We start from the raw sequence: 26,735 nt of genomic DNA, 5'->3' as shown, positions 1-26,735 counted from the left end.
CCAAAGTTACGGATTAAGCGCTTCTCCTCGGGGAGGAACGAGCGAAACGGAGATAATTTCTACTTTTTCTTTCTTTTTGTAAATATTATCCATCATCCACGGCTTTCCTGACGCTCCGAGGAAACATATTTTTGGCATTAGTCGCGCGTAATTCATTGTGGAGCCATTTGCTTTCACTTTGGCCTCTTATAGATACTTTTCATGGAATTAAAAAAAAGAAAAGAACAACCTTCAGCAAGAATATTGTGATTTGCAACTTTTTTTTTTTTTTTTTTTTCCTTCCCCCAGTTGTCCACTTTGGGATTGTTTCTTTGCTGCTGAGTTTCTCCTCGATGGCGTAGGTGGTGGCAAGACTTTTTTTAAAACGCCGTTAAGAACGAGGATTTTAACAGCCTCTTCCAACCTCCAACACATCTGGATCATGCGCGAGAAAAGAGGTCGGAGTGCGTAAAAGTAAAGTAAAGCGAAGAAGAGCCACCACGGTTGCTGCTGGCGGAGAAGCGGGGAGGGGGGAAATGCGGGAGTAGAAACGGCGTCTAGAAGGATGCTGCTGCTTGTACGATGGAAGTGAAGAACTCTTTCGCTATTGTTGCGGTGGCTTGTCTTTTCTTTTGCTTCGGTTTCAGCCAAGAACTCAACCCGAAAGGCAGGAATGTGTGTAAAGCACCCGGGTAAGAACCAACAACTGCGACAGGGGAGAGGATTTCTTTATTCCACAGGTTGTTCGCGCAGAGCTGCTTGTTTGCAAAGTTTTTTTTTTCTTTCTCCCCCCTTTGCTCACATTTTTTCTGCCCCATTCTGCAACTTTCTCTCTTATAGAGTTTAAATCAGAGCTGGGGAAAAAGATTGCGTCATTGCATTCTTCACGTATGTTCCTTTTGCTTTAAATGAAAGAAAGGTGTTAAAGCTGACCATGAGACACTCAAAACTTCATGAAAGTCACTTTTTATTATTTATTTCTGCAGTGTTGGCCTTGTGCACATAACGGATCGAACTGAAGCGGAAACGTGGCCTCTTATTTGTGAAAAAAAGTTCATTTATTCTTATATCAGATCTTGGTAACACTTCTTTTTCGATATGTTGCTTCAGGATGAGCCTTTTTCTTTTCTGTATATAACCCTGTAGCAGCAGCAGCAGCAGGAGGAGGAGGAGGAGGAGGAGGAGCCCATTGAAGAAAGCAGTTCTGCAGATGTGTACATCTGGAACTAGTGTTTGCATCGCTGTGTAGGGGGCGCTCTCATCGATCCTTACAGCATTCGTGGCACCCTTCCTTTTTTTTTTTTTTTTTTTTTACATGCTTTATAACTTTTAAACTATTTAGTTTGAGAAAGTTTTCACATCTAGTTGAACAAACAGTCACGCTTGAAAGTAAGGTAATTATTTTCTAGGAATCCGCACCTCCAGACGGCCTCCCCTCAAAGGTTAAGCTCACTAAACGAGCCTGGGTCTGGTTACTGGTGTAAAAAGAACAGCATCCAAGTCCACAATTGCTGACTGCAGCATCCAAGCTCGCTCGCTGGACAGATGTCTGTGAATTCTGAAACTGCGGTAGGCCAGAAAAAGAGCAAACGTTGCCCAGGGATAAGTTTCCAATATGTTTTAGTTTGTTATCTTTTTTTTTTTTCTCTCTCTCTCTTCTTCTTCACACAACCTTTCATTCAGGATAAAGAGAGAGCATGGACTTTTAAAAGAAAGGGAATGTTTCTTGTGCGGTGCATTTAAAATAGCTTTATCTGGAAAGCCAGACACTGCATTTTCCTGTGAAGTCAGAATGTAATGGTAATCAGGAGCTTCTCTTTAAAAGCAGACATCCTGTTTCTGCTTTTACAAATTGGGCATCAATATGTCATACCCCCCCCCCCCCCCCAACATTCAGTATTTAGGTCTTTGTGAAGTTTTTTTTATTGTGATATATTTAGTTGTGACCTCCAGTGCTCTATGAGTTTGACATGTTGCCCTCCTTGCATCATTCCATATTCATCACGGTGAACTCTCACCACTTTTTTTGTTTTTTTTTTCCATTATGCCCATAATGTTTTTTTGTTCCTTTCTGACTTGAGTCACATGAATAGAGGGAAGTAGTTCACCATTTATCATCACCAGTCAGCGTTTCCAATGTGTGTCCTTACGAAATCAGCTGCTGAACTTCACTGGGATGGCGACACGTCCTAATTTGACGGTGCTTTCAACGCTCATTGTTTTCTAGATTTAAGTGTTCCTACAAATGTTTGAGCAAAATGTGTGTTTTGGAGTCAGTGGAAGAGCAGCTCCTTTTCAAGTCCTTTTGCAGAAAGGCCATGCGTCTGGACATCAAATTGACAGAAACCAGTGAATGCGATCTGTCTTCCCGGGCGCTGACATGGATTGGCTTTGTGTTAAAGGTCAGCGGCGGTCGACCTCGTGTGCCCCGATTGGAGTTTGTTCGAATTTGGAGCAGCTCGGCGCCGAAACATTAAATGCACCGCTTAAATCTTGTCAGAAATCATTGTCTTTTTGTAACGAGCCAAAGAACACCGAGGTTATCGCGGCGATCTCTAGCGCACGCGCCTGTTTTCAGCGGGATAAAAAACTGAGCTGCTCCCTTTTGCAGCGACTGAAAGCGAACTGGCAGCTTCCAACAATTTAGGGGAAGCTGACTTGTTGCAGGGGCCCCTCGGAGGTCACGGGCGTGGGAGGAAGAGGAGACGCATCCATCCTTTCCTGTCAGGCCTGAAAACTCGTCTGCAAAATATCGCCTCTGCATATTCACGCTCCTTCCCCTGAACGCTGGGGGGAAAGCTGCAGAACACGATCAGCTGCACAGACTCAGGGGTTAAAGGCTTTTCAGTGCGGATCGGAATGACCCATGCTGAGATAATTATACAACAATGTGCTAAACATATGCGTCATGCACAATCCCCTGCGTACGTTTTGCAGGGTTTGGCACCAGCCACATCAATGAGAACCCAGATCAAAGAGGCATGAGCTGGGTGTGGATGGTGCCGCTTTGATATGTGTTTGTTTTACCGAATTTCAGTTAAGTGCTCCATCTTTCCCCTCTCTCGCACTCGATCTCATAACTTGTTTTTCTGCAGGTCATCTGGATCGGTGTGCTGCGGCGGATGGGGGCAGCTAGGGGATGAATGCCTGACACGTACGTAATGTACAAAGTGCTAACATTTATCAGCATGTGTCGTATGGCTCATTGTGCAGCCCACTTGAATAATGTGGCCCATTCCCCTTTTCTTTTTTTGTTTTCTCAACGTAGCTCTCTGTGAGGGCAACTTTACCTGCAAGGAGAACGAGGTGTGTGTCAGGCCGAATGAATGTCGCTGTCGTCATGGATACTTTGGAGCTAGCTGTGACACCAGTAAGGAATTTCTTTAACTTTATTTTCAATCAGCGTTTCTACATTTTGTGACCAAGGTCGGTTGGAAGTACACCGATCAGCTGCAACATTAAAACCAGTGGCAGGAGAAGTGAATAACATCAACCATCTTGTGACAGTTCAATGTTCTGCTGGGAAACTTCTGGACCTGGCATTCATTGGTGTGGATGTTACTTAGACATGTAGCACCCACCTAGACCAGACCAGGCACCCCCACCCCATAGCAATGACACTCATGACACAGGCACACACACAAAAAAACTTCAGGAACAACTAAAAAGAAAAACATGAAGAACAGCACAAGGTGTTGACCTGGCCTCCAAATTCACCAGATCCCAAACTGATCAAGTATCTGAGGCCCCTCCCCTCAAAGACACCCTCAGAAGGCCCATGTCCATTCTCTGATGAGTCACCACAAAGGAGACCTGCACAAAATTAGGAAGGTGGTCATAATGTTATGCCTGATTGGTGTATTTCTCATGCTAAATACTACTTTTTGAGCTATTTAGCCGAGCTAGATTAAAGATTCAAGAAACACCAGCCTCCTGCTGATGTTGCTGTGACATTTCCTTGATGGTTTAGAGTTCATGTTCCCTTCAGGATGAACTTAATTAAGTTCTGTGATCCATTTCCATTTAATTATCTCTTTTATGTTAATTATAACCAAACTGATATGTCCATCAGCAGTTTGTTGTGTTCAGTGGCGAATGCCAATTAGGAAATGTTACCCAGCTAACATGTAAAACTCAAATACGATGAGCAGTGTATCTGTTGGTAGTATGTTGGTACTAATACGTGCCTCAGAGTTGTTAGCATGGGCGTAGAGTCTTGTTTTGTCAATGTGCTGATAACCCTGTCTTTTAACAGAGTGCCCTGCCCAGTTCTGGGGCCCTGACTGCAAGGGGAAGTGCAACTGCTACCCCAACGGCCAGTGCGATGACTTGACCGGCGAGTGTACCTGCAACTACAATCGCTGGGGACCCAACTGCGAGAACGCGTGTCTTTGCCAAAAGGGCAAGTGCGACCAAGACACGGGAAAATGCACGTGCCACCCCGGCATCTGGGGTCCCCAGTGCAACAACAACTGCTACTGCAGCATCAACTCCGTCTGCGATGCGATGTCGGGCCGGTGTCTGTGCAACCCCGGCTGGACGGGGAGGAACTGCGCGATCCAGTGCAACTGCAACGGCTCGCCGTGCGACCAGTTCACGGGGCGCTGCCAGTGCAGGGAGAGGCTGTGGGGCGCGCGGTGCGAACGCTACTGCCAGTGCATCCACGGCAAGTGCAACCAGGCCGACGGCTCGTGTACTTGCACGCCGGGGTACCGTGGGAAGTTCTGCAGGGAGCCGTGTCCAGCTGGATTCTACGGACAAAACTGCAGGAACAAGTGAGAAGAAGAAAAAGAAAAAAAAACTGGCAGAGAGTAAATGTACCATTTCAAAAGCGCAGGAAATATGCAGTTTTACAGATCCCTAATGCTCAGTTTCCTTGTCTGATCCATATTATAGTGTGGTTTTGATAGGAAACAAGATTTGATATAGGCTACAGCTGACAACCCTTAGAATATCTATGTGATCATGTTACTTAAAGTGAGATATGGGAGTCTGTGTTCACATTATCCCATAATCGTTAACCAGAATTGCTTTTACATGTTGGCTAAGTGCTTTACATTCCGATCTGATGCCGTTCTCACACGATACAGTTGCTAGAGTTCAGCGTTGTTTATCTCCCTCTTTAAATGATCATTAGGGCAACAATTTGAAGTGTACCGCTGCAGATGCTTTCATCGTATTTTACATCCTGAAAACGTTTCTGTACATTGAGGAGGGTTTTATGCGTGAACGAGCTTAACGGCGGCGCTGTTTCCTCGCCTTCCGCCAGGTGTGGGCACTGCAAAGGCCAGCAGCCGTGTAAGGTGACGGAGGGCCGCTGCATCACCTGCGACAGAGGCTGGAACGGGACTCGCTGCGATCAGCTCTGCTCCAAGGGCTTCTTCGGCGAAAACTGCCAGGAAGTGTGTCCCACCTGCAAAGACGGCCATCACTGTGACCCCATTCATGGCAAGTGCTCTCACTGTAACCCCGGCTGGATTGGGGACAGGTGAGACACAGGCGAACAAACACGGTGGTAGTCAGGCTGTTATACCTGCAGGGACGTACGTTTTAAAATGTAACGGCTGTGCATTTAACTGCTAGCTACCGCGGTAACATTTTCCGCGCCGCGATTATGCCCATGACTCACAGTTCAGAGCTCGAGAAAGACTGTAATCACGGCATTCCTTCTGTGTGTGATAGGTGCGAGGTGCGCTGCCCCAACGGCACGTATGGCGAGAACTGCGAGAACAACTGCAGTCACTGTTTCAACGGAATCTGTCACGTTGTCACCGGAGAGTGCCTGTGTGACCCGGGCTTTTCTGGCACCTAGTAAGTCACAAGACACCTCACAGCCAAAAAAAAAAAAAAACATCAGCCACAACATTATGACCACTGACAGGAGAAATAAAAAACATCGACCATCTTGTGACAATTCAATGTTCTGCTGGGAAACTTTTGCACCTGGCATTCATTGGTGTGGATGTTACTTAGACATGTAGCACCCACCTAGACCAGACCAGGCACCTCCACCCCATAGCAATGACACTCCTTGATGGCAGCAGCCATCCCCAGCAGGATGCAGCCACAAAAACACTTTAGGAACAACTCAAAAGAACATGAAGAAACAGCACAAGGTGTTGACCTGGCCTCCAAATTCACTAGATCCCAAACTGATCAAGTATCTGTGGGATGATCCACAGAGGCCCCAAGGGAGACCTACACAATATTAGGAAGGTGGTCATAATGTTATGTCTGATCGTGGTGTATGTATCTTGAGAATTAAAGGATCGAGTTTGTGTTCTGAGGCATTTCACGGAAGAAGCGCACTCTTTAAAGTAGAAAAGTGAAATATTTGTACAGAAAATAAATGCTCGAAACAAAGAGCCTCTTCCTCTTCTCCCCCCGACCTTTTTTTCTGTCACATCTGTCGCTTGGAATGAACATTAAACAGATGTTGTTTTTGTCTCCTCTTCTGTGCACAAGCTGCAACATGACCTGTCAACCTGGCCAGTTTGGAGTCAACTGCAACCAGACCTGCTCCTGCCACGACAAGAACTGTGATCCCGTGTCTGGTGCCTGCAACCTCCGTAAGAAAAGCTTCATCTTTTTGCAAACCACATTCCCTGTGGTCAGTCTGAAACTAGTGTTTTTCCTAATAACATTCTTTTTTTTTTTTTTCTGAGACAAAACAGATATTTCTTACTCTTGCATACTGTAAATACGGAAAGAATTCAAACACTCCAAACTGTTTATCCAGTATTCAGATGCCTGTGTATTAAATGTCTAACGCTTGGATGTACGCGCCGAGCACCAACAAACACGTCTATTCAGGTCAGCGTGTGTAGTGGGAGACTTTGTGGGCCTTGATGGCGTTTCCAGACCTAGACCTGTGTCCTTTTTTTTTTTTTTCACGGCTGTGTTTGTTGGCTCTGTTCCTGTCCAGCCAGAGACGAGAGAGAGAAAGGAAGGAAGGAAGGAATGAGAAATAGAGGGGGATGGAGAAAATGAAAGAAAAAGAAAGCTTTGGAATGGAGACGCACAGAGTAGAGGAGGAAAAAAAATAATAATTTGGAAAGAGATTACGGAGGCGGGCATGGAGAATATCACTGTTATGATACACAGAGATAGGAAGGATTTTGGCCGGTGGACGTGATGGGTGGTGGCAGGTTGGTCAAGACCTTGTCACTTCCATCACCACACCCAGACCAGATCTCATTCATATGGGACAGAGTAAAGACCTGATAGTTCAGTTATCTTCTGGTTCTCATCTGAGCTCCCAAGTGCCAAATGGTGTCCATACTTACACAACGCAGCGGTTATTATATCTGGGGTGTATCCCACTTTAAGAGGGAGGGGTGCTAATAAATCACGGATGATTTATACGAGAGGGCAACGCCGTGAAGATGGGGCGAGAGGAGGAAGTCGATTGCAGGAAATGAACGTTGAAAGGCTAAGTGCTCTCGCCTCTTAAGGGAGCGAAGTGTAATCGTGAATTATCTCTTACTTTATCCTGTCGCAATCTGGCTTCCTCAGAGACGCTATCCCGCTAATAAAGCTATCACATTATAAGATTATACATGTGTAACTTGAGCTCAGTTTTGTAGTCAATTATAGCAATATGCTACGAGGCAGAGCTTTGACAGATGGAGGTTTCTGTTGAAACTGGCGTTCAGAGCTCGGCCCCCGCACCGATGTGGCATACCCAGACCTCCACGCGTTTTGTCTTCCAGAGCCCAACCAGCGGATGGGTGTGATCGCAGCCGGGATCCTGGTCTCGTCTTTACTGATCGTCCTCCTCTCGCTGCTGTGCTGCTGCTGCCTCTGCCGACACAAAGACGACCACAAGTGAGTGACGGCGAGGCGTCCTCTACCTCGGCAGTCAGGGCTGACAGTTCAAGGTCTTTTGGTTATGAAAACAGAGGGCAGTGTTTTCTTTTTGACTCTCTCTCACCAGGTACCAAGTCGCTAAATGAATAAATGCATTTTAAGTTTTATATTTTTTACATCGTTAGAAATGTGAGCGGCCGCCGAGGCCTCAAAAGAGGCAGGGAGCCAGGTTTTAAAATGCCTCTTTTAAGTGATTCATTTGAATTTCCATGGCGTCATCCCTTTTTTCAGTCCTAACCAAGACAACTCTACCAACAGCAAAAAAGCCAAGCGGATCCTGTGTGGACGATTCAGCCGAATCAGCACTAAACTCCCCCGTATTCCACTGAGGCGACAGAAACTGCCCAAAGTAGTCGGTAAGTCCCAAAACTATTTCTCATAACCCGCCGCAGAGAAGCTGTAGTATTTTACGTAATCTTCCTCTCGGTGCTTGTACTTCCCAGTCTGCTAAACTTTTATCCTTCTGTGTTCATCAACAGCCACCGGAGGTAATGATACTCAGATTCTGACATGATGTAGAAGTCAAAGAATAGAAAAAAAACTATGTTTCAGTGGGGACCGTGGACTAATAAAAAAGTTTTCCATTTTAAAAAGCCCAAACAAAAAATGCTTAACGGGTAAATTTACCTTTTCATCCGTTAATATATGAAAAAAAAGAAAACAGGAAAAAGAACTAAATGAGAAAACGGACGTGTTTTGATTCATTTAAAACTGGAAGTCTTTGTAGGTGAAGAAGAAAACAACCATGAAGAAGAAGCTGATAAAAGCAGTCAATGATTTTGTAGATCTCTAGGAAAAACTTTTGTTGGTCTGAGCAGAGCACGGACTGGAGAAGCACCAGGTTTATTTAGTGCTGAACATGAACCACCAAAGGATTCACGCCTGTGAGAGCGGTGTTCAAGTGTTGATTGCCATAAATTCCAGATGTGAGTCACTTCCTGGTTCACTGAAGGAAAATACAGAAGTTTGTTTTTTTTGACTTGTTACAGTTTTATTTTTGAAATGGAAAGAAATTCATAGGAAGTTTAGACTTCTGCATTAATTTGACCGTTCGTAGACCCTAACACCATAGCCTGACGTCATGGCGACGTAAACCGCAAGAGCTGTGATTGGTCCGCTTGGTAGTAGCATGTTTCCTCTTCAGTATTTCCGACTGCTTCTCCATCGCCGCAATTATCGAATTGACTATTTCGGATCAATAAAGATGGAACACATGGAGGAAAGGTAAACTGAAGAGGTTCAGAGATACAAATATTTGTACGACTCGACTTAGTGTCAGTCGCCATTGTTGAAAGTGAAGCAGGAAGTGGAAACAAAAATGAACCCGACTGGCAAAAAAAGACACAGCGCCTACTAGGGATGGGCGATATGGACTAAAAATTTTAACCCGATAATTACTGGTATTTATCACGGTAACGATAAAAATTAGGATAAATAAACACCAATTCAGCCTAATCTTTTTGACTATAATGCATCGGCAAGTTTTATCTGAGTTGTTTTTTTACCGGACTCTTTGGATGAAGTCGACGCTGCTTCTGCATCCTTGTGCATTTTCTGTCTTTCTTCATATTCTGGTTTGTGCTTGTGTTTGAGGTGGTGGAACAAATTAGTGGTGTTACTGTCCTTTTTATGCACTATTTGTTAGCAAACCTTGCATGTTGTAATTTTCTGCTCCGCATCAGACTTTTTAACCCCTTCATGCCTAGTGTCGCGAATTCGCGACGCACTGTTTCCATTCAGACTGCAGCCGAAATAACGCATGTAATACTCCAATGTCGGTTTGTGCACATTCAAAAAATTCCTAGGAACCTTTTGCAAGCACTAGTTTCTCGTAGGACCGGCCGGAGTGGTAAGCAAAAATACAAATATTTAATTTCTTTATATCAATTCAGGCATTAAGGGGTTAAAAACCAAACCAGATAATGGAGGTGGAGCCTCGTTTAGGAACGAGCTCCTCGCTGCCCGGCGTATCTGCTCCGCCTTCCGCCATTGTCAATTTGTCAATATTCCATACGTGTTGGGCTGTGAGTGTGTCGCGCACATACTGTATATACGTCATCTATGGGAATTTATTGTTTTTATCGTGGGATGACATATTCTTACCGTGGGGAATGTTTTTGACGATATATCGTAAACGATGAAATATCGCACATCCCTAGCACCTACTAGTGTTTGGGTGGTGTTGTTACAGAGCGAGCCAGACTGACGAGCTCTCATCGGCGTAGGATACGTACGTAGGTTACGGAGTCTATGTCCTGCAGTACTTTAAATGAGCCTTCCGTCTAATATTAACTTTTTTGTTTTAAACTAGAATAGATGTTTCTTTTTGTATTTAAAACTAAAAACCAAATAACAGTTTTTTTCCAGTTCTTGTTTCTGGTTCTAAAAGCAAAGCCTGAAATACTAAAAAAAAAAAAAAAAACTATGCACGGACACAGAGGGGCTGTCAGTGTTTGTTTTAATTAATGTTTTCAGTTTTACATTGTCAAGACAGTGACAGCAGTGAGTGGCCGTCAGTCGGAGCATTTTCCCTCGGTGCTACCTTAGCCTGCCGCTTAGATGATGAATAGGGTTGAAAAGTGTATGGTGGCTGCCAGGCGAGTGTGGGGTTTCATTTGAAAGGAATGCGCCAGTTTTAGAGCCCATTATTATTCTTGGCACTCTGAAATGCCATGTGTTCATATTATTACAACCCTAAAGTTGGTCTTTTTTTTTTTTCTTCCCATTTTCTTTACAATTTTCCATCATCTTTGTCCTGGAGAAAATGTTTCTTGTGCTAAGAAGGAGGCTGTGTTCTTTAAAAAAAAAAAAAAAAAAAGAAGGTCGCTGGTTGTTGGAGGGCCCGTCTGGTGGTGGTGGTGGTGGTGAGTGACGCGTTATCAAAGGCTGCACTGTTCGGGGCGGACGCTGCAGCTCCTCGGGTCCATGTGGAGGTCTCGTGGTGTGTGACAGATCTGTCTGTGACCTCAGTGCATACACAGGAGACACGCTGGTCTTGTAAAACCCATCACACGTGGTCTATCATCAGTGTTTTCAAGGTTTTTAGGGGTTTAAACCTTGTTTTAGAATACGAAATCAAGTTGTAGTTGTCCTACCCCTATTATTTCTAACCATTTCATATAGCGCCAATGACATTTTCAATTGTCGTAATGTTGTTTTACAGAACCCAGAGCCTGAAACTCCCACAGCGAGCACTAAAGTGAAGGAAAACTCCCTTTTAACAGGAAGAAACCTTGAACTGAGCTCATATGAAGGGAACATAGACTGTATATAAATATGGACAATGTGTCCCCACTTCCTTGCACTGCCCAAACTGACGCCATTTTTCCGGTGATACGGGCGAGAGTGGAGCCATGCGGAGCTGCGTTATCGATGCCTCGCCCACACTTCCTCCAGACTCACTCGCGTTTTCGTTTAATTAATGCTACGCTCTTCTGTACCTCCACCAGCTACAAGGAAATGTTGGATTGTACACTGTATTTATTTTTAATTTATTATTCTTTTTTTTTTCCTCACAACTCTCATGGCCCCATGAGAGTGTTTTTTTACGGAGCGGCTGGCATGGCAACTGGTGGTTGCCATTATGTCACATCCTGTTTCTATAGCGTCAAATAACCAAATAAAACTAAACTTATCCAAACGATTGACACTTGAACATGCATCAACATTATATAAACTACCTAAAATGACAGAAACCATCCCTGAAAAAAAATATTTGACGTGTATTTTAGTTTAAATTTGGCCTGAGTCCCATCCGCTAACATGGAGGAGGCGGAGCTTATGACCTATACTGCAGCCAGTCACCAGGGGGAGCTCTACTTGCTTTGGCTTCACTTTTGAGGAACAGTTCCACCGTCCATCTTTATACAGTCTATGGAAGGGATCTGTTTTAGGCTGGAGGAAGTTACATCACTGTAAAAGTGATGATTATGTGATGTGACGGTACATTCAGAAAAAGTATAAATACATTGCCATGTACAGCACATCAGACCAAAACAGCGTCTGATATTAGGAGCAGGATATAAATACCGTTGAGCTAACAGAAAGATGATATTTGCAGTAATTGCGAATTAATTCCTCCACGACTAAAAAAAAAAAAGTGAAACATTTCCCGGTAGCTGCGTCTCAAATGTGAGGATTTGCTGGTTTTCGTCAAGCAATTAGACGTCAGCACGAGAAACAGTTCACACAGAGCTCTCCAACTTTGCTTTTGGCTTACGCACAAATGGAAAATCGCTTTTTTAAGCTTTAAAAGAGGTCGTTAGAAGTGGATGTTGTGTTGAAGTGGTGAGCAGCATGTGCCTCTTCGGTTATCCAGCTGATTATTTAAGCTAGAGTCTGTCGTCCTCAGGCATTGGTTTAAAACACAGGGACAGAGCTGCCTTTTGTTGTTCTGATGTCGGACTAAAGCTTGTTGGCGAAAAGCTTTAACAGATCACATATTTCTCCATTTTATGTTTCATGAACGTGTGTAGCTTGAATGTAAAGAGTGTACTAGTCTTTTATAGCCCTTTATAGTCAAAAGTCAAACATTTCCAGACACTAAATAAGGGTATTTATCAGTAAAATTCAAATTTATGGCAAACGACTGATGTCTCTCCTCTTCTACTTCCCGGTTTGTTCTTCTATCAAAACTTTTACCACTCTGCTTTCTGTCGAGCTACCCACAGATCCGCGGTCTGCCAACATTTAGAAACTCTAACTAACTCGGACTGGAGCTGCACAGTCCCGCGCACACACACACACACACATTCCAGAGGGGGCCCGATGGGGCTGGAAACAGGAAGTGGTCAAATTTACCCCAGCTAGTGTCAGAACTGTGATTTATCCACACCAGGGTCAGTGGCAACAGATGTGGCAAGGGAAAATGAAAAAAGGGAACAGGGGTGGGTAGGGGTTAGGGAGGGAGAAATACAGGAAAGAGGACAGCATTTGCTGCCAGTGTAGTTACCCTCGCAGAAATGCCTTCATAAACACATTGTCACCTAATCCCCTCTTGGCAGAACTGAGGCTGTGTGCTTGTTTAGCATTCCATTCTAAGCATATTTACTCCACGCCCTGCGCATCCACGTCTGTCCGGCACTCGTTGCATCCTCTTGCGTTCGAGACCAGCACCACCTGGTTTGTGCTTCTTCGTTTATCCAGAGAACGTTGGCTGAGATTGCAAGTCTTTGTGTGTTGTTTGCCGTTGTGAGCTGCGTCGTGACCTACGTGCTCCAGCTTAGAGGGGGAACTTGTACAATGCTGTAGTTATATATGAAAACAGTTAGATTGGTCCAGACTCTTTGCATTGAGGGCTACATGCAGAAGAATATACAAAGGACTGGGCCACTCCGGTAGTGTATATCACCTCATTCAGTCCATTCAGTGTATTAAGGTTAGCTGAATCGAATAAAAGTAAATCGCAGATTTAAAGTAATGTATTTAAGGCAGTAGCTTTGCCCATTGTTAAAACTAAATAGTACAATACAACAATCAAGTAAATCCAAGAAGCGTTTAAGAAAGGCAACAGGACTTGTAGAGTTTTTTTGAGAAGATGTTTCACCTGAAGAGCTTCTTCAGTTCTAAGGGACTGGAGGAATCACACTGACTGGGTTGAAACTTTTGTTCACACCTTGAGACTGGAGCCTCTGCCCGATAATGGGTCGTTAGAGCACCGCTCATAGGGAAAGAGGACAGGGACAAACAGTCCCCCTAACCGTTAATGGACACTAGTCGTGCCAGTTCCTGGTCGTTAAGAGAAACAAGTCAAGCAAGTTTTCTGATGGGCTACACCCAATGTTCTAAGGAACTGGTGGGAAGTTGTGGTTTAAAACAAAACTTCCCACCAGTTCCTTAGAACTGAAGAAGCTGCTCGGATGATTGTCCAAACGTCTTCTCAAAAACTCTTCAAGTCCAGTTGCCTTTCTTTAACACTTTTTGGATAATACAGCCAAGTATTACAGCCCATAGCTTCTCTGCCTGTATGGCTAAGATCAAGTGTAGTATCTGTTCGTAATGGTTTAAAACCTGATACGTCCCCTACCCGAGGACTGATATATTAAATAGATTTTTGAACCAAGGAGATGGAATAGGAGCTTTCTCCGTCCACTCCATGCATCCACCTGGTATTGCAGCACCTTCGGGACTGGTGCACTTTCCTTTACTGGATATCAAATTTCCCACATGATAAATAAAGTATCTATCTATTTATCTATATATATATATATATATATATATATGTGTGTATATATATATATCTTCTAAAAGCCTTACATGCTCAATATATAGTGTGTTTGTTTTAGACTGTGCTTTCAATCTAGTAAACCCAACAAGATCTAAGAAGTCAGTTATATACCCAGATTTCTAGAGCTAGACAGGACATTTAAACTAGCAGCGTCCTTGCTATAGCCCACCTCTCCAGCCCATACACTGAGCAACTGCGGCGGTGGAGCTCTGCAGCTGGGACGGGGTCAATAATGCCCTGTTGTGTGTTGGCCTCCACGTAGGGAGGGATCAACATTGGCGTCCAGTGTGCGGAGCGATCATCCCCACTAGACCCACAGTCTGGAGGAAGCAGCTTTTCAAGGGCAGCAGTTGTTCATCACTGCATACAGCTAATCTCGCGAAATGCCCATGTGTTAGCTTGTTGACGAACGTGACTGAAGTCTTTGCATAGGTTAGCTGTTCCACATTCCTGGGTCCCTCAGTGTCTCTGCCTGTCGGCCTGCTTGCTGCACAGTGAGGACCCTTTGTAAGCATAGAGAGAACATATGCAGCGCCTTATTGGCTTACATCTTATTATATTACTCCTTTACTCCGTTCCACCTCATTAAATTTGATCTTTTAAACACATCCGATCAAGACAGTAGAGCCGTGTTATCCAAGCAGTGCTTTCTGTTGCCATGTTAACAACACATATGGAGGGCAGGCTGGTATTATTCTAGAAAGCAGGATGTCCTGAAATAACCACAGTCGGGTGCATTTGGATGGAAGTCCCCTTTTCATTTAAAAACACTTATTTTTACTTATTGGTTATTTTTGGTCTACTTTAGCCCATCTGGACATAGGCTTACTTATTATGATCATGTTGAACTTGTTTTGGCAAAATTGGCAATCATTTTTACAATACACCAATCAGGCATAACATTATGACCACCTTCCCAATATTGTGTAGGTCTCCCTTGTGGTGACTCATCAGAGAATGGACATGGACCTTCTGAGGGTGTTAGTGGGGTGGCCTTTGAGCAGAGGGGCCTCTGTGGATCATCCCACAGATACTTGATCAGTTTGGGATCTAGTGAATTTGGAGGCCAGGTCAACACCTTGTGCTGTTCTTCAGGCTGCATCCTGCTGGGGATGGCTGCTGCCATCAAGGAGTGTCATTGCTATGGGGTGGGGGTGCCTGGTCTGGTCTAGGTGGGTGCTACATGTCTTAGTAACATCCACACCAATGAATGCCAGGTCCAGAAGTTTCCCAGCAGAACGTTGAATTGTTGCAAGATGGTCAATGTTATTTACTTCCCCTGTCAGTGGTTTTAACGTTGTGGCTGATCTGTGTATGTGGAGCTGTCCTCCCACACTTTCTTTAAGCAATTAAGCATGTTTTCTAAAATGTCAAACTTCACAATTGTATTCTTTATATGTTGCAGCGGTGTATACATTTAGGACAGTCACTTCCAATTAAAATTCATATAAGAAACTCAAATCCAGTAGTTTAAAGGAAACACAACACATATGCGACTATATTTGGTGAATGGTCTTGTATTTATACAACGCTTTTGTAACCGTCGGTACTCAAAGCACTTTACAGTCACAATGACAATGACGTGAGTCCATACACATTCACACACAAGTGCCAAGCACTGGGAGCAACTTGAGGTTCATTGTCTTGCTCAAGGACGCTGCGGTATGTGGTCCATGTGCAGGGGACCGAACCGCTACCCCTTACTGAGCCACGGCCGACTATATTTGGTGGTTGTTTGAGAAAAAAAATTAAAGCAACAGAGGGTTACATGAGCGTGAGCTTGGGAACCGAGAGAAGTAAGGTCTGACTAGTTCGTAATGGTTTACACTTTATGGCTGAGAGGAACCTCAGAAGACTAAATGCAAATGTGCTGTTTATCAATGTTATTTAGAAGATGGTTCCTCTTAAACTCTTAACAATACAGGATTCGGTGAGAAGGGGGATGCTGCCTTCTGGTTTTATAGCTGAAATACATCGTAAGTCTGCAGAAATCCAGCTGCAGCTCGGTAGCACATCATTGGAAGTTATAGTCTAACAACAAAAAGCTAAGGAGCTTCAGATTTCTTCTGACCACAGACCTGGTACGGTTGAAGGATTCCTTCCACAGAGGGTTTATCTGAGGTCTAAACAAACGGATGGACCCAAGTGTCATCGGGCATGTAAACAGGAGCATCTGATGTGGCTGATCATGTCCAGTCGACGCCCAGTACAGTTTACGCCAAAGCGGCGGTGTTCATGCCAGATGGGAAGATTAACCCCAAGTGTTCCTCCAAAAACCGCAGCTGTCCGCGAGACTGAAGGGTCAGCAAAATGCTGCGGCGCAGCGTCTGACGGGGGAGGAAGGAAGATGGAATAAAGAGGGCAAAGGAGGGGGAGACGGCGAGGGAGAAGAAACATGACTTGACCTACATACTGAGGGAGAGGATTCGGTGGAAGATGACGAAAGAATGAACACATTTATGGCTCTTTTTGCTGAACCTCATAGTGCTGGAAAAAAGACAGGAGCATCTCAGAAGACTGTAACGGTTCAACCCTTCGTTAGGATATGAGATATTATACTGCCCTTAATGAGAACATCTAAATTATTACAGCTTCATGTATTTTAAAGGAAATAGGATACATATTGAGGCTGGCAGGTCTACCTTGCTTTCCGTCTCTGATATTTTAAAGGACTCATGCATTGTTCAGCTCTCCTTAGAACAATTTAACAATCTTGGTTTTCGATTGAGAATTTCTCACATAGCACGGTTTGATTTTCTTCCTCTCGCTTCCTCTCAGTGAATTTCTTCAGCTGCGAGTGTTTTTCTTCAACCGTCGTAATGTGAAGACACTCGAGAGCCACATTAAAATATCAACATTCGCTCTGAAAAACCCATAATGTCGGAGCCTTTGTAAGCTCACATGTAAAACCAATAAAAAGTTTTTCCACAGACTCACTTAAAGCGACGTTTTCTGCAACTCCTCTGTGAGACTGAGTGAGAACAGACTGTTGTTCTAGTAACACAGTACAAAAACCTCTGACTGACCTTTTGGCTTCTCTGTTTGTTTTCTGTTCTCAGTAGCCCACCACGACCCAGAGAACACCTTCAACTGCAGCTTCATCGAGCCCCCCTCTGTGGCCGAGCAGCCCTCCACCTCCTCCTGGTCGTCCCAAGAGTCCTTCTCTTCCTTTGAGAGCGGAGACGAGGGGCCACTTTACTCTCTTCCTCATGAAGGTGAATCATCACATGAATAAATAAACAGATTTGTTATCTGGAAAGGCGGGCATAAATCCACAGATTTGTCTTTGGAACAAAATACACACACACATGCACAGATAAGAGCATGCTTCTAAAAAAGAAAGCCAGTCTCCTCTGTGAGTCACACACTTCTGCAAATCTCATTACGGAGATATTTGGCTTTTAATCATATGCCATCTAGGTCCAGGTTTTCCTTTGAGAACAAGGAGAGTATAAACAGGAAATGGAACGGTCAAGTCAGCACATGGCACGAATCCAAGCGGTGACTAACTCCTTGAGGATTGGTGGAAAACACCCGTTCCGCCAGTTTCTATTCTGGAAGTATGACTCTGCAGATTGGGCTTTTATTTGTGTGGATTTTGTTTGTTCTCACAAAGGAGTTTGGTTAAGTTTAAGGATAGTGACATATTGTTTTTAAAAGTTAAAAGCCCCAGACTAAAATAATGTCTAAGTATTTTTTGTAATTAAAGCCGAACACATTTTGAATCGTAGTCATTCCACCTCAGATGTGTGCATAATGCATGAAGTGGTAAAGACACCAGCCTTTAACCCTTTAAAACCTAAGTGGATTACCGTAATTACGCCACAGTTTGCGCCATTGCAAAAATTCCAACAGTTTTTGAAACCTGAGACGTTGCGCTTTACTGTGTCATTAGTGTAATTTAATTTGTGCCTCTTCCGGAAGGTTATCACACTCTTGTGGCATGCAGTGAATTGTAAACAACTGCCAGACATTCAAAGTTCCAGGTATTCTGGAAAAAAAATGGGCGAAAACACTTGGACGTTTTCTGACCTTTTTATAGTTGAAATAACTAAAAAAAAAATCAAGCTGGACATTTTTAAGGTCTAGGTGTGTGAACATAGAGATTAAAAACTATTTAAAAATTCTTCTTTGCACAAGATTTGATTTGATTTACAGTTTTGCATAACCTGTTGCTGCACAAATGCTAAGACGTACTTTAACCACAGCCCGAAAGGAATGATCAAGTCAGCAAACAAAATCCCAAAGTGTGTTTAATTAAACAACAGCATCTCTGACTAATACCTGTTGGTGTCCCAATAATCCACAGAATCTATAAGTGAAAGCAAGGAGAAGCAGAGCCCCAGCCTAGCGGCCGAGAAACCAGAAGCCGTCTCCAATGAGGATGATGCAGGGGAGTACACCTCCCTGAAAGATACAAGTGTCGCCAAATCAGAAGGCAGCGAGCAGCCCCAGCTCAAGTCCTCTGACAGCGAAGGCTCCACCAGCGGCTCCGAGTCCAATACTGGGGCGCTCTACGCCCGCATCGCCCGCCTCTCCAAGCAGTCTAAAGAGGACGAGGGCAGCGGCAAGGATAGAGATGGCACCCCTACGCCAGAGGCCAAGCGCAACGGAAAACCCCCGCCTTCACCCGGCAAGCCCAAACCACGCCCACCAGACCCATCCACAAAGCCCAAGGTGTCATGGATACATGGAAATACCACAGGGTCCCCCCAGCCAGAGCAGCAGGCGGGGGTTAAGGCACTTGCAGGATCAAAGGACAAGAAGAGGAGCTCCAGTGATGGCTCTTCCAAGAGTGAAGAGCGGCAGAAAATGAAGGAGAAGGCTCGCGAGCAGCAGAAGAAACAGGAGGAGAAAGAGGTCGATTCCAATGGCTCCCCCAGCAAACACAAACCTCTGCGAGGTAAGAAGTCTGGGGATGAGCACAGCAGTCCCAGTCACATGGAACACATCAACGGAGTGGTTCAGAATGCCTTAAAGAAGATTAGTAGCTTCCACAGCTCATCATCTGAGAAGAAGAGCGTTGACAGTCCAAAGCAGGCCCCTAAGGAGCCGCCCAAGAGCCCAAAGGTCATCCACCCTCATATGAACTCGGAAGCCGCCACGCTGCTGGCTGCTCAGCTCAAGGAGAAAACCCAAAGCATCAACAGGAACGAGGGGACAGGACTGACAAAGACCAACGGCCTCTCCACGCCCAAGGGACACCGCGAGAAGCCCACTCCTCCGCAGAAAGCTAAGCGGACCGCCTCCAGCGGATTGAGCCAGCAGGGCTCCACAAAGCCCCTGCTGCCTACCTCCAGCAACCTCCAGAAGATGGTGGCACCCGTCGCCACCACCAACACGGGGACCCCCGACGCCAAGAGCCCGGAGAAGCAGGACTTGAACGGCTCCAGAGCAGGGGACCCGTTGGATCCTACACCAAAGAAGACCCCCATTAAAAAGCCACCCAGGAAGAAAGGCAAGGAGGGTGCTTTGGATACACCTGAAAGTAAAACGCCCCAGCAAAAGACAGCCATTATGCCACCGCAAGTAGTCAAATAAGTATTTTGAATGACATATTGCACAAAGTTGATAGGTTACCAAAAGACTAAAAAGTTATTTTGTGTGGAAGGAGAGAGTTTTTCAGTATTTCTGTGTGAGTGTTGCAGCATTAGTCCTGAAGGAGAAAGACTTAAACCAGAGTCATATTGGTGAGGTGTGTCCTAATAACCTCTATACATTATTATGTTACATGACAAGAATCCTTTTTTTTTTTTTTATGTATCTATGGACAACCTCACACCACAACCTGTGGCTAAGCCAGACACAACTGTGAGAACAGTAGTGCGAAGAAATTATGCAAAGTTCATTCATCTCTATTCCTCTGCAGTATCTCCACCACTATATTTATATATGGATTGCTTTGGAGGTTGCATGACTGTAAGTTACCCCGATGGTGTCGGAAAAACGAGCTATTGTTTTCTAATGTATGCTCTCCGCAGGTACGAAAGGTACTAGGATAACTCGAAAATGAGATCCTCTGAGGATTACAAGCTACATTTGTGTTTGTTTTTATCCCATTTGGATGGAACAACTTGGAGAAATACATTTTCTGCATCCGCGTTCTTAATGACGAGATTATGTTATTCTATGCAGATGATAGTCTACTTGAAAATTGGTAGTTAAGAGCTCTACACACTTTAATCTCATTGAGATCTTGAGGAGTGTTTGTCAGTTAACTGAATTAGACTTCCTGGGGTACATAATTTATTCTACATTTAGGACTTAATTGCCTTAATTCACTTCTACGAGACACCTTTGATTCCTCGTCGATCATCGCTCATTGGTTTCAGTTCACACAGACGTCTCACATAGCAGTTTTTGCAGTTTTTCTACAGTTTTATTTGGCTTTCTTTTGTCCAACTCAGTTAAATGTGGTTTGTTAAGTTCCAAATAAGCTCTGTGATCTCGAAAAGGGCTGCTTTAAAATCCACCACACCACCAGAATGTGCTCTTACTGTAGATTTCATTCAGTCAGCTAAACCACTAAACCAAAAATGAAACCCCAAGCTATCCCATGTCCCCGCTTTACGTCATGCTTATAATTCACTTTAGATTCACGTACCTTCTCTGTGATACAGTAACATGCTGCAGGACAAGATCCTCCTTGTAAAATCAGAGGATACTTTTGTTAGAACAGATCAGATGGCAGAAGGACTCCACGCCATGTGTCTCTGCGCTCTTTCAGAAATTAGGTCAGTGTCACCATTGGAGCTGCTTTCACATAAATGTGTTTACGCCGCCAGAGTAGCATGAGAAAAAGAGAAAGTAATAATAATAGTAAACCCCAGTCGGAGATGTTTTATCCCTCGAGGATCTTATTATCTTAAGCTAGCAGATTCGTGCTCAAGTATAGAAGGTGTTTTTTCGATTCCATTGTTTTTGGGGCAAGACTGTACAGCTAGATGGTACTGTGCCTCCGGTGTTAACATGTGCCTCAACTGTGGATCAGTTTAAGCTAAAGCAGCTATGTTTGCTTATTGCTATTGCCAAAGTCTTGATCCCTAAAATAAGCAACCCCCTCCCCCCCAAAAAAACGTTGGCGGGGTTGGATACTTAAACTGGACTAATTCAGTTTGTCAAGATGATTTCTGGCGCTACCAAGGTGCATGGAGGAGGAAAAGACATTGTAGGAAAGGTCAAGACTCCAGCAGCGCTTGTAGTCGACATGTTGGTTTTATAAAGTTGCGCCATTTACTACAAGCGATGCCGATGGAGTCTTGATCTTTTAATTCTTTCAGGAAGATTTTTTATTTAGTTTTTTTGGTATTTCAGCTATAAACAGATCCGAGTTTAAAGTAAGTAGGAAGTTGTGTCGATGTGCCATTGTTCTGGACTGAAGAATATTTGACATTCATTTGAGAGACAGTGTGTCGGTGTGTTCATATCAAGGTACAACGCATTTCTTTGGTTATTTTTCATCGTTTTTACTTGTATACATTGTGTACTTTTTTATTATCTTTGTAAGCTGTGCTTATATGACCTGTTTTAGGTTCTTCTGTTTTTCCTTGGTGTCAATGAACTGGCTTTCATGGTGTATTTGCTTTTTTTTTTTTTACGTTTGCTTGTGTTGCTCTAAAGCAGACCTGCCGTATGAGTACCTTCCTCTTGTAAAGTTTACATTGGCTTTGTAATTGTCCTCTGTTGATGTTATTGTTTGTGTAACACTTAACTGCATGACGCAGAGTGTAATTATATGGCATTAATCGCTGCAGAGGAAATCTGTAACCTTCTCGTTCCCCCCCCCCTCCATTTGTTATTACTGCCTCCCTTGACAACTAACTCATACAGAAAGGATTGTACAATACTACTATAATACCACTGTTGAAACCATTGCATATACTTAAAACCATAATATTGTGTAATTACAAAGTGGCTATTTTGATCTGACTGGCCCAAACCTGTTTTGTTAAAGAAGGGCCTAAAAAAAAGCTGCAAAGCCATTACCACCTGTAAGGTATATTTTGTCTTTTTGTGGTTTGTTTAAAGCAACTTTGATTTCCATTTGTGTATGGCTATTAAAGTGGTGATTCCTCATTTACTTCTTTGGAATAAAAAAAAGCAATACACGTAGCTATAGTCGTACCAGAATGTGAAAAAGAAAACATCCTCATTGGATCCGTTTATACATCTTGTGCTAACTTTGCTTCTCCTGTTTGCTCTCACAAGGTCATAACATCTCCTTGCCTTCCTTTCTCAGTGTTTGACTCCAGTGCACAATCAAATAGAAATAGAGTAATACAAAGCATTGATATTCCACTGTGTCCTCTAAGGAGATTCATTAGTACACTGATTGATATTTGACCCTTTCCTGTGAATCTGGGCTACTGAGCCGCCGAGTCCCGAGGGTGAGACGGGAGGGACTCCCGCAGAGTCATTCGGTCACATCAGCTCTTCAAAGTGCTCGAGGGAACCGGCGAAGGGTGGGGGGCTGTTGATTTGGCTCCTTCAGGATAAGGGTTGGGGGACAAGAGCTCCTTTCATGGGGTAAAAACAGTGGCGACTCTGTGCTTAGAAGTCAATCACGCGGCGTATATGTGTCCTCTTTCTGAGGGTGTAAGAGGGATATCGACAAAACTGGGCCACAAGGCAAAGAGGGAGGATGAATGGACGTATGTAAGGATGGACGGGTATGGGTCATGTGATGGGGAGCTATGGGGAGCTGGAGCCACGAGGCTAAGCAGCTTTGTTTTGGAGTTTATTATTTGGATAAAGTGTTCTACTTAAACATGTATAATTCATTTGAAAGTGCTCAGGGCTATAAGACGTGGTTTATAATCCATGTTTGGGCAAACCAAGCAGATATGATGCATATAAAAAGTATTCCCCGCCTTTGGATGTTTTCCCCATTTGTTGCTTTTATACATGAAATCATGGTCAATGTAATTTTGCTTTTTTGACAATATAAATATTCAGTTAGGGTTAGGGTTGACCTAATTCAACCGAGGTCCCGCTAGTGGATGCCAATGGTGAAATGGAGATCACCTGAGTGCAGTTGGTATGTGTGGTATAAAATCACCTGTGTCTGGGAGGTCCAGTCTCTGGTTCATTAGGGTTCCTACTACAATTAAAACATTGAAGACAAAAAGAACTCTCCATGCAACTCTGAGAACACGTCATAGAAAAGTATAAGTCAGGAAAGGGCTACAAAAAGATTCCCAACTCTGGACATCCCACGGAGTTCAGTTAAATCCATCTTTAAGAAATGGAAGGAGTATGGCACTTGGTTAAATCTGCCTAGTGCTGGTCGTCCTCACAAACTGTCACCGGGCAAGAGAACGACTGGTGAGGGAGGCCACCGAGACACCTAAGACTACTCCGAAGGAGTTAAAAGGTAAAAAGATCCAGTGGCTCGGGTGGGAGAGACTGTACGTACGTAACAACTCTTGCCTGGGTTCTTCACCAGCTGAAGCTGTATGAGAGAGTGGCAAAGAGAAAGCCACTGTTTTGGGGAAAAATTCGCCTGAAATTTGCCCAAAAAGCATGTGGGAGACTCCAAGGTCAATTGGAAGAAGGTTCTTTTGTCTGATGAGACATCAGACTAGACCAGAAACCCAAACACTGCACATCACTACAAACATCTCCACCGTGAAGCACGGTGGTGGCAGCATCATACTCTGGGGACGCTTCTCAGCAGCAGGCCCTTGTAAAGTTAGAGGGGACCATGAATGCAGAACAATATTGCTAAATCTAGGAGGATAATCTGACTCTATCTGATACCGGGGAGACGATTTATTTTCCAGCAAGACGACGACCCCAAGCATACAGCAAAGGCTACACGGAAAGGGTTCAGAGACAACTAGGTGAATGTTCTGGAGTATCCAAAAAGCATTGAAAAAAAGGCAGTTGGACTTGGACTTGTACAAGTCCAGTTGCCTTTTTGACCTGGATGACTGAGAACCTTCCCAGACAATGTTCTGGAGCGGCCAAGTCAAAGCCCAGATCTCAGTCCAACCGAAAACTTGTAGCTGGACTTGAAAAGAGCCGTTCACACCCAATCCCCGAGCGACCCGACAGAGCTGGAACTGTTTTGCAAGGAAGAATGGAGAAAAATTGCAGTGTCCAGATGTGCCATCCTGATTGAGACACATCCGCACAGACCTTTCTCTCTCTTTTTCTATCTCTATCCAGCCAACCTCAGGCAGATGGGTCCCTCCATATGAGCTTAAGGTTCTGCTCAAGGTTTCTTCCTGTAAAAAGGGAGTTCTTCCTTGACCAAGTCGCCTTCATGCTTGCTCTGGAGATTTCAGACCAGATTTTGTAAGCGTCTTGAGACAATTCGTATTGTTTTTTGTCAAAAAAGCCAAATTATATTGACCATGATTTCATGTATAAAAGCAACAAAGAGGTGAAACATCCAAGGCGGATGAATAGGTTTTGTAGGCATTGTACCTATTTTCACAAAGCTTTTTCAATTGTTCAGTCTTGTTTTTAAACTGTGGTCCATTTATCCTCATTTTGTCGAGAACAGTTCACCAGTTTGGGCTAGAGGATATATCTCAGCAGACGTTTGAACAGACTGGGACTCTCTGTGGAAAACATTTTGTGGCAGATGAAACCGATGCTCTTCTAGTTTTTCCATGAGCGTGATTCTTATTTATTTTCTTATTCTGCAAAACAAATTTTTCTGAAGATGACATTTGTTGCTGCAAGTCAAACGTCTATTGAACTGATTCCCCTGACATTTGGTTAAGATATTTATAATGCAAACTTTCTTTTTATTTTTTATCTCAAGCCGTTAACATGTCAGGAATTAAATTTGTCCAGAACTTTAGTGCACCTGCCAAACTAACATCTACCAGCTATTAACAGATGCTGCTTAACATCAGTATGTAAACACTGTCACGCTGCTATTAGCATTTAGCTCAAAGAGCTTTACACAGCTGTTCCATTTGATCTGGTTCATGTCTTTCCTGTTTTTTTTTTTATTATTATTACCTGGCCTTAAGTCAGACTTTATTACTGCAACCCTGATGTCTCCGAATCAATTTCTGACTTCAGCCAAACCCCAAACTGGAATCTACACCCCCCAATCCCAAATAAAATCGTCCCATTTTTCATGTGACACTGTCTTGGAGTCAGATTTACGGCCGGAACGGAGAAGAATGCTGACACAACTGCCTCCATCTGTCCGTCCTCTGCTCGCAGATGGAGAGGATTCTCAGCTGAGCATGTTCTCAGGCTTCTCGTCCTTGATGTGTTGTGGGAAAGTCGCAGACTGAAAAATGCGCATGGCTGCACAGCATTTCAGATGAAGAGCGTTGCCCGAACATGTACATGGCGGCGTTTTTAAGGCTTTCTGTGCCTGCTGCTTGTGGACGGAGAGGCCTGTGATTGTGATTGTGGGACTTGGCCTTTACATGCCCCCTTCCTACAGTTAGGGTTAGGGTTGGCTACGAGCAACTTGTTGCCGGTGTTGAATTTTGACATGTGAAACATAAATCGGTTTTGGCGCTAAAACGCAGAAGAAACAGAGCAGCAACAATACACAGACATGCAAAACTTGGTTAGATAATCAGGGCTAGGAGGGCTAGTGAGGAGGAGGAGGAGGAGGAGGAGGAGGAGGTTAGATGACATCTCTGCTGCCAGTCTAAACATGATTCGGAGCTGCGGCGTCCGCGATGCGCCGTGAAGCAGCGAGGCTCGAAAAACTCAGGCCGTGTGAGTCAGCCAAAAGCGCCTGGACTCCTCAAAAAAAAAAAAAAAAAACCTAGTCCCTGCGTTTCCACGGCAACGGGAACAGATTGGAACCACATCTGGTAGCCATTTCAGTTCCTGCAAGGAGAGGAAGAAAAGAAATTTATGAGCGAGGGGGAAAAAGACAAATATTTTCTGCAATGCAAAGCAGAAAGAAAGTAGAGTCGAGTTACACTTGAAAGTGGCCGAAAAATATTAATTCAGCCGCGGTCTGAGTCGAGAGCGAGGCTTCTCAGCGCCCGTGCACGTTTACAACAGTGGATTAAGGTTGTGAGAAGCACTGAGTGGAAAGGAAGGACATTAGCTGCATGCACAGACACAGTCCAGAAACAAAGGCAAGTGAAGGATTTCATAGACAAATGTTTAGTAGAGTTTGATTCATTTCAACTAAAGAGAGAAGTTCTTTTGTTCTCATGTTTCCCTCTCTGACATAAACATGCGTCTGTTGCAGCACAATTCCCTAAAATGCTGTCATTTCCCTTGCTCGTTCATTGCATCAGACACCGGAGGAGATTTTCGCAAAAACGCCGTTTTCGCCTCCCTTCTCCCCGTCGACTCGCTGTCTGCGAGAAACGCTGCCTAATTGCAGTCCTCCTTACACTTTAAATGTTGTTTCTCAGCCCTGTGGAAATGCAGTAACTATAAAATGACATTTACTGGAAATAGAGCTGGCGCTTTCGTTGAGCCAAAACCGCTGAGAACTGAGGTCAGCGTGCAAACCAGAATGGAGGTGGGGGCAGCACCAGCGTCGAATGTGTGTGTTTATAGATTTCCAGTGACATCTGCGCACACTGGGATTTAAGGCTGTCATTATAATAGACCCGAAAACTCCCTCGCAAAAGGGCTAAAATATGCCGCTCTTAATGCACAAATTAAGAGCGAGCCCACAACAAGCCGACCTCCCAAATAGCGGCTGAGACGAGCT

General features: G+C 44.1%; 1 protein-coding gene across 1 annotated transcript; it reads left to right on the top strand.

Annotated features, from left to right (window-relative positions):
- Positions 1 to 22,217, top strand: scarf2 (scavenger receptor class F, member 2). The gene is made up of 11 exons (XM_084551154.1): positions 1 to 671; positions 3,075 to 3,133; positions 3,248 to 3,349; positions 4,235 to 4,754; positions 5,249 to 5,467; positions 5,662 to 5,790; positions 6,445 to 6,548; positions 7,692 to 7,806; positions 8,107 to 8,204; positions 17,134 to 17,289; positions 18,384 to 22,217. Exons 1-11 carry the CDS (start codon positions 562 to 564, stop codon positions 19,613 to 19,615), a joined length of 2,844 nt encoding a protein of 947 aa, XP_084407280.1. The 5' UTR covers positions 1 to 561; the 3' UTR covers positions 19,616 to 22,217.
- Positions 22,218 to 26,735: the final 4,518 nt, after the last annotated feature.

Source organism: Chelon labrosus (assembly GCF_963514085.1).
Source record: "Chelon labrosus genome assembly, chromosome: 9".
Lineage (NCBI taxonomy): Eukaryota > Metazoa > Chordata > Actinopteri > Mugiliformes > Mugilidae > Chelon > Chelon labrosus.
This window is presented reverse-complemented; position numbering and strand designations above follow the sequence as displayed.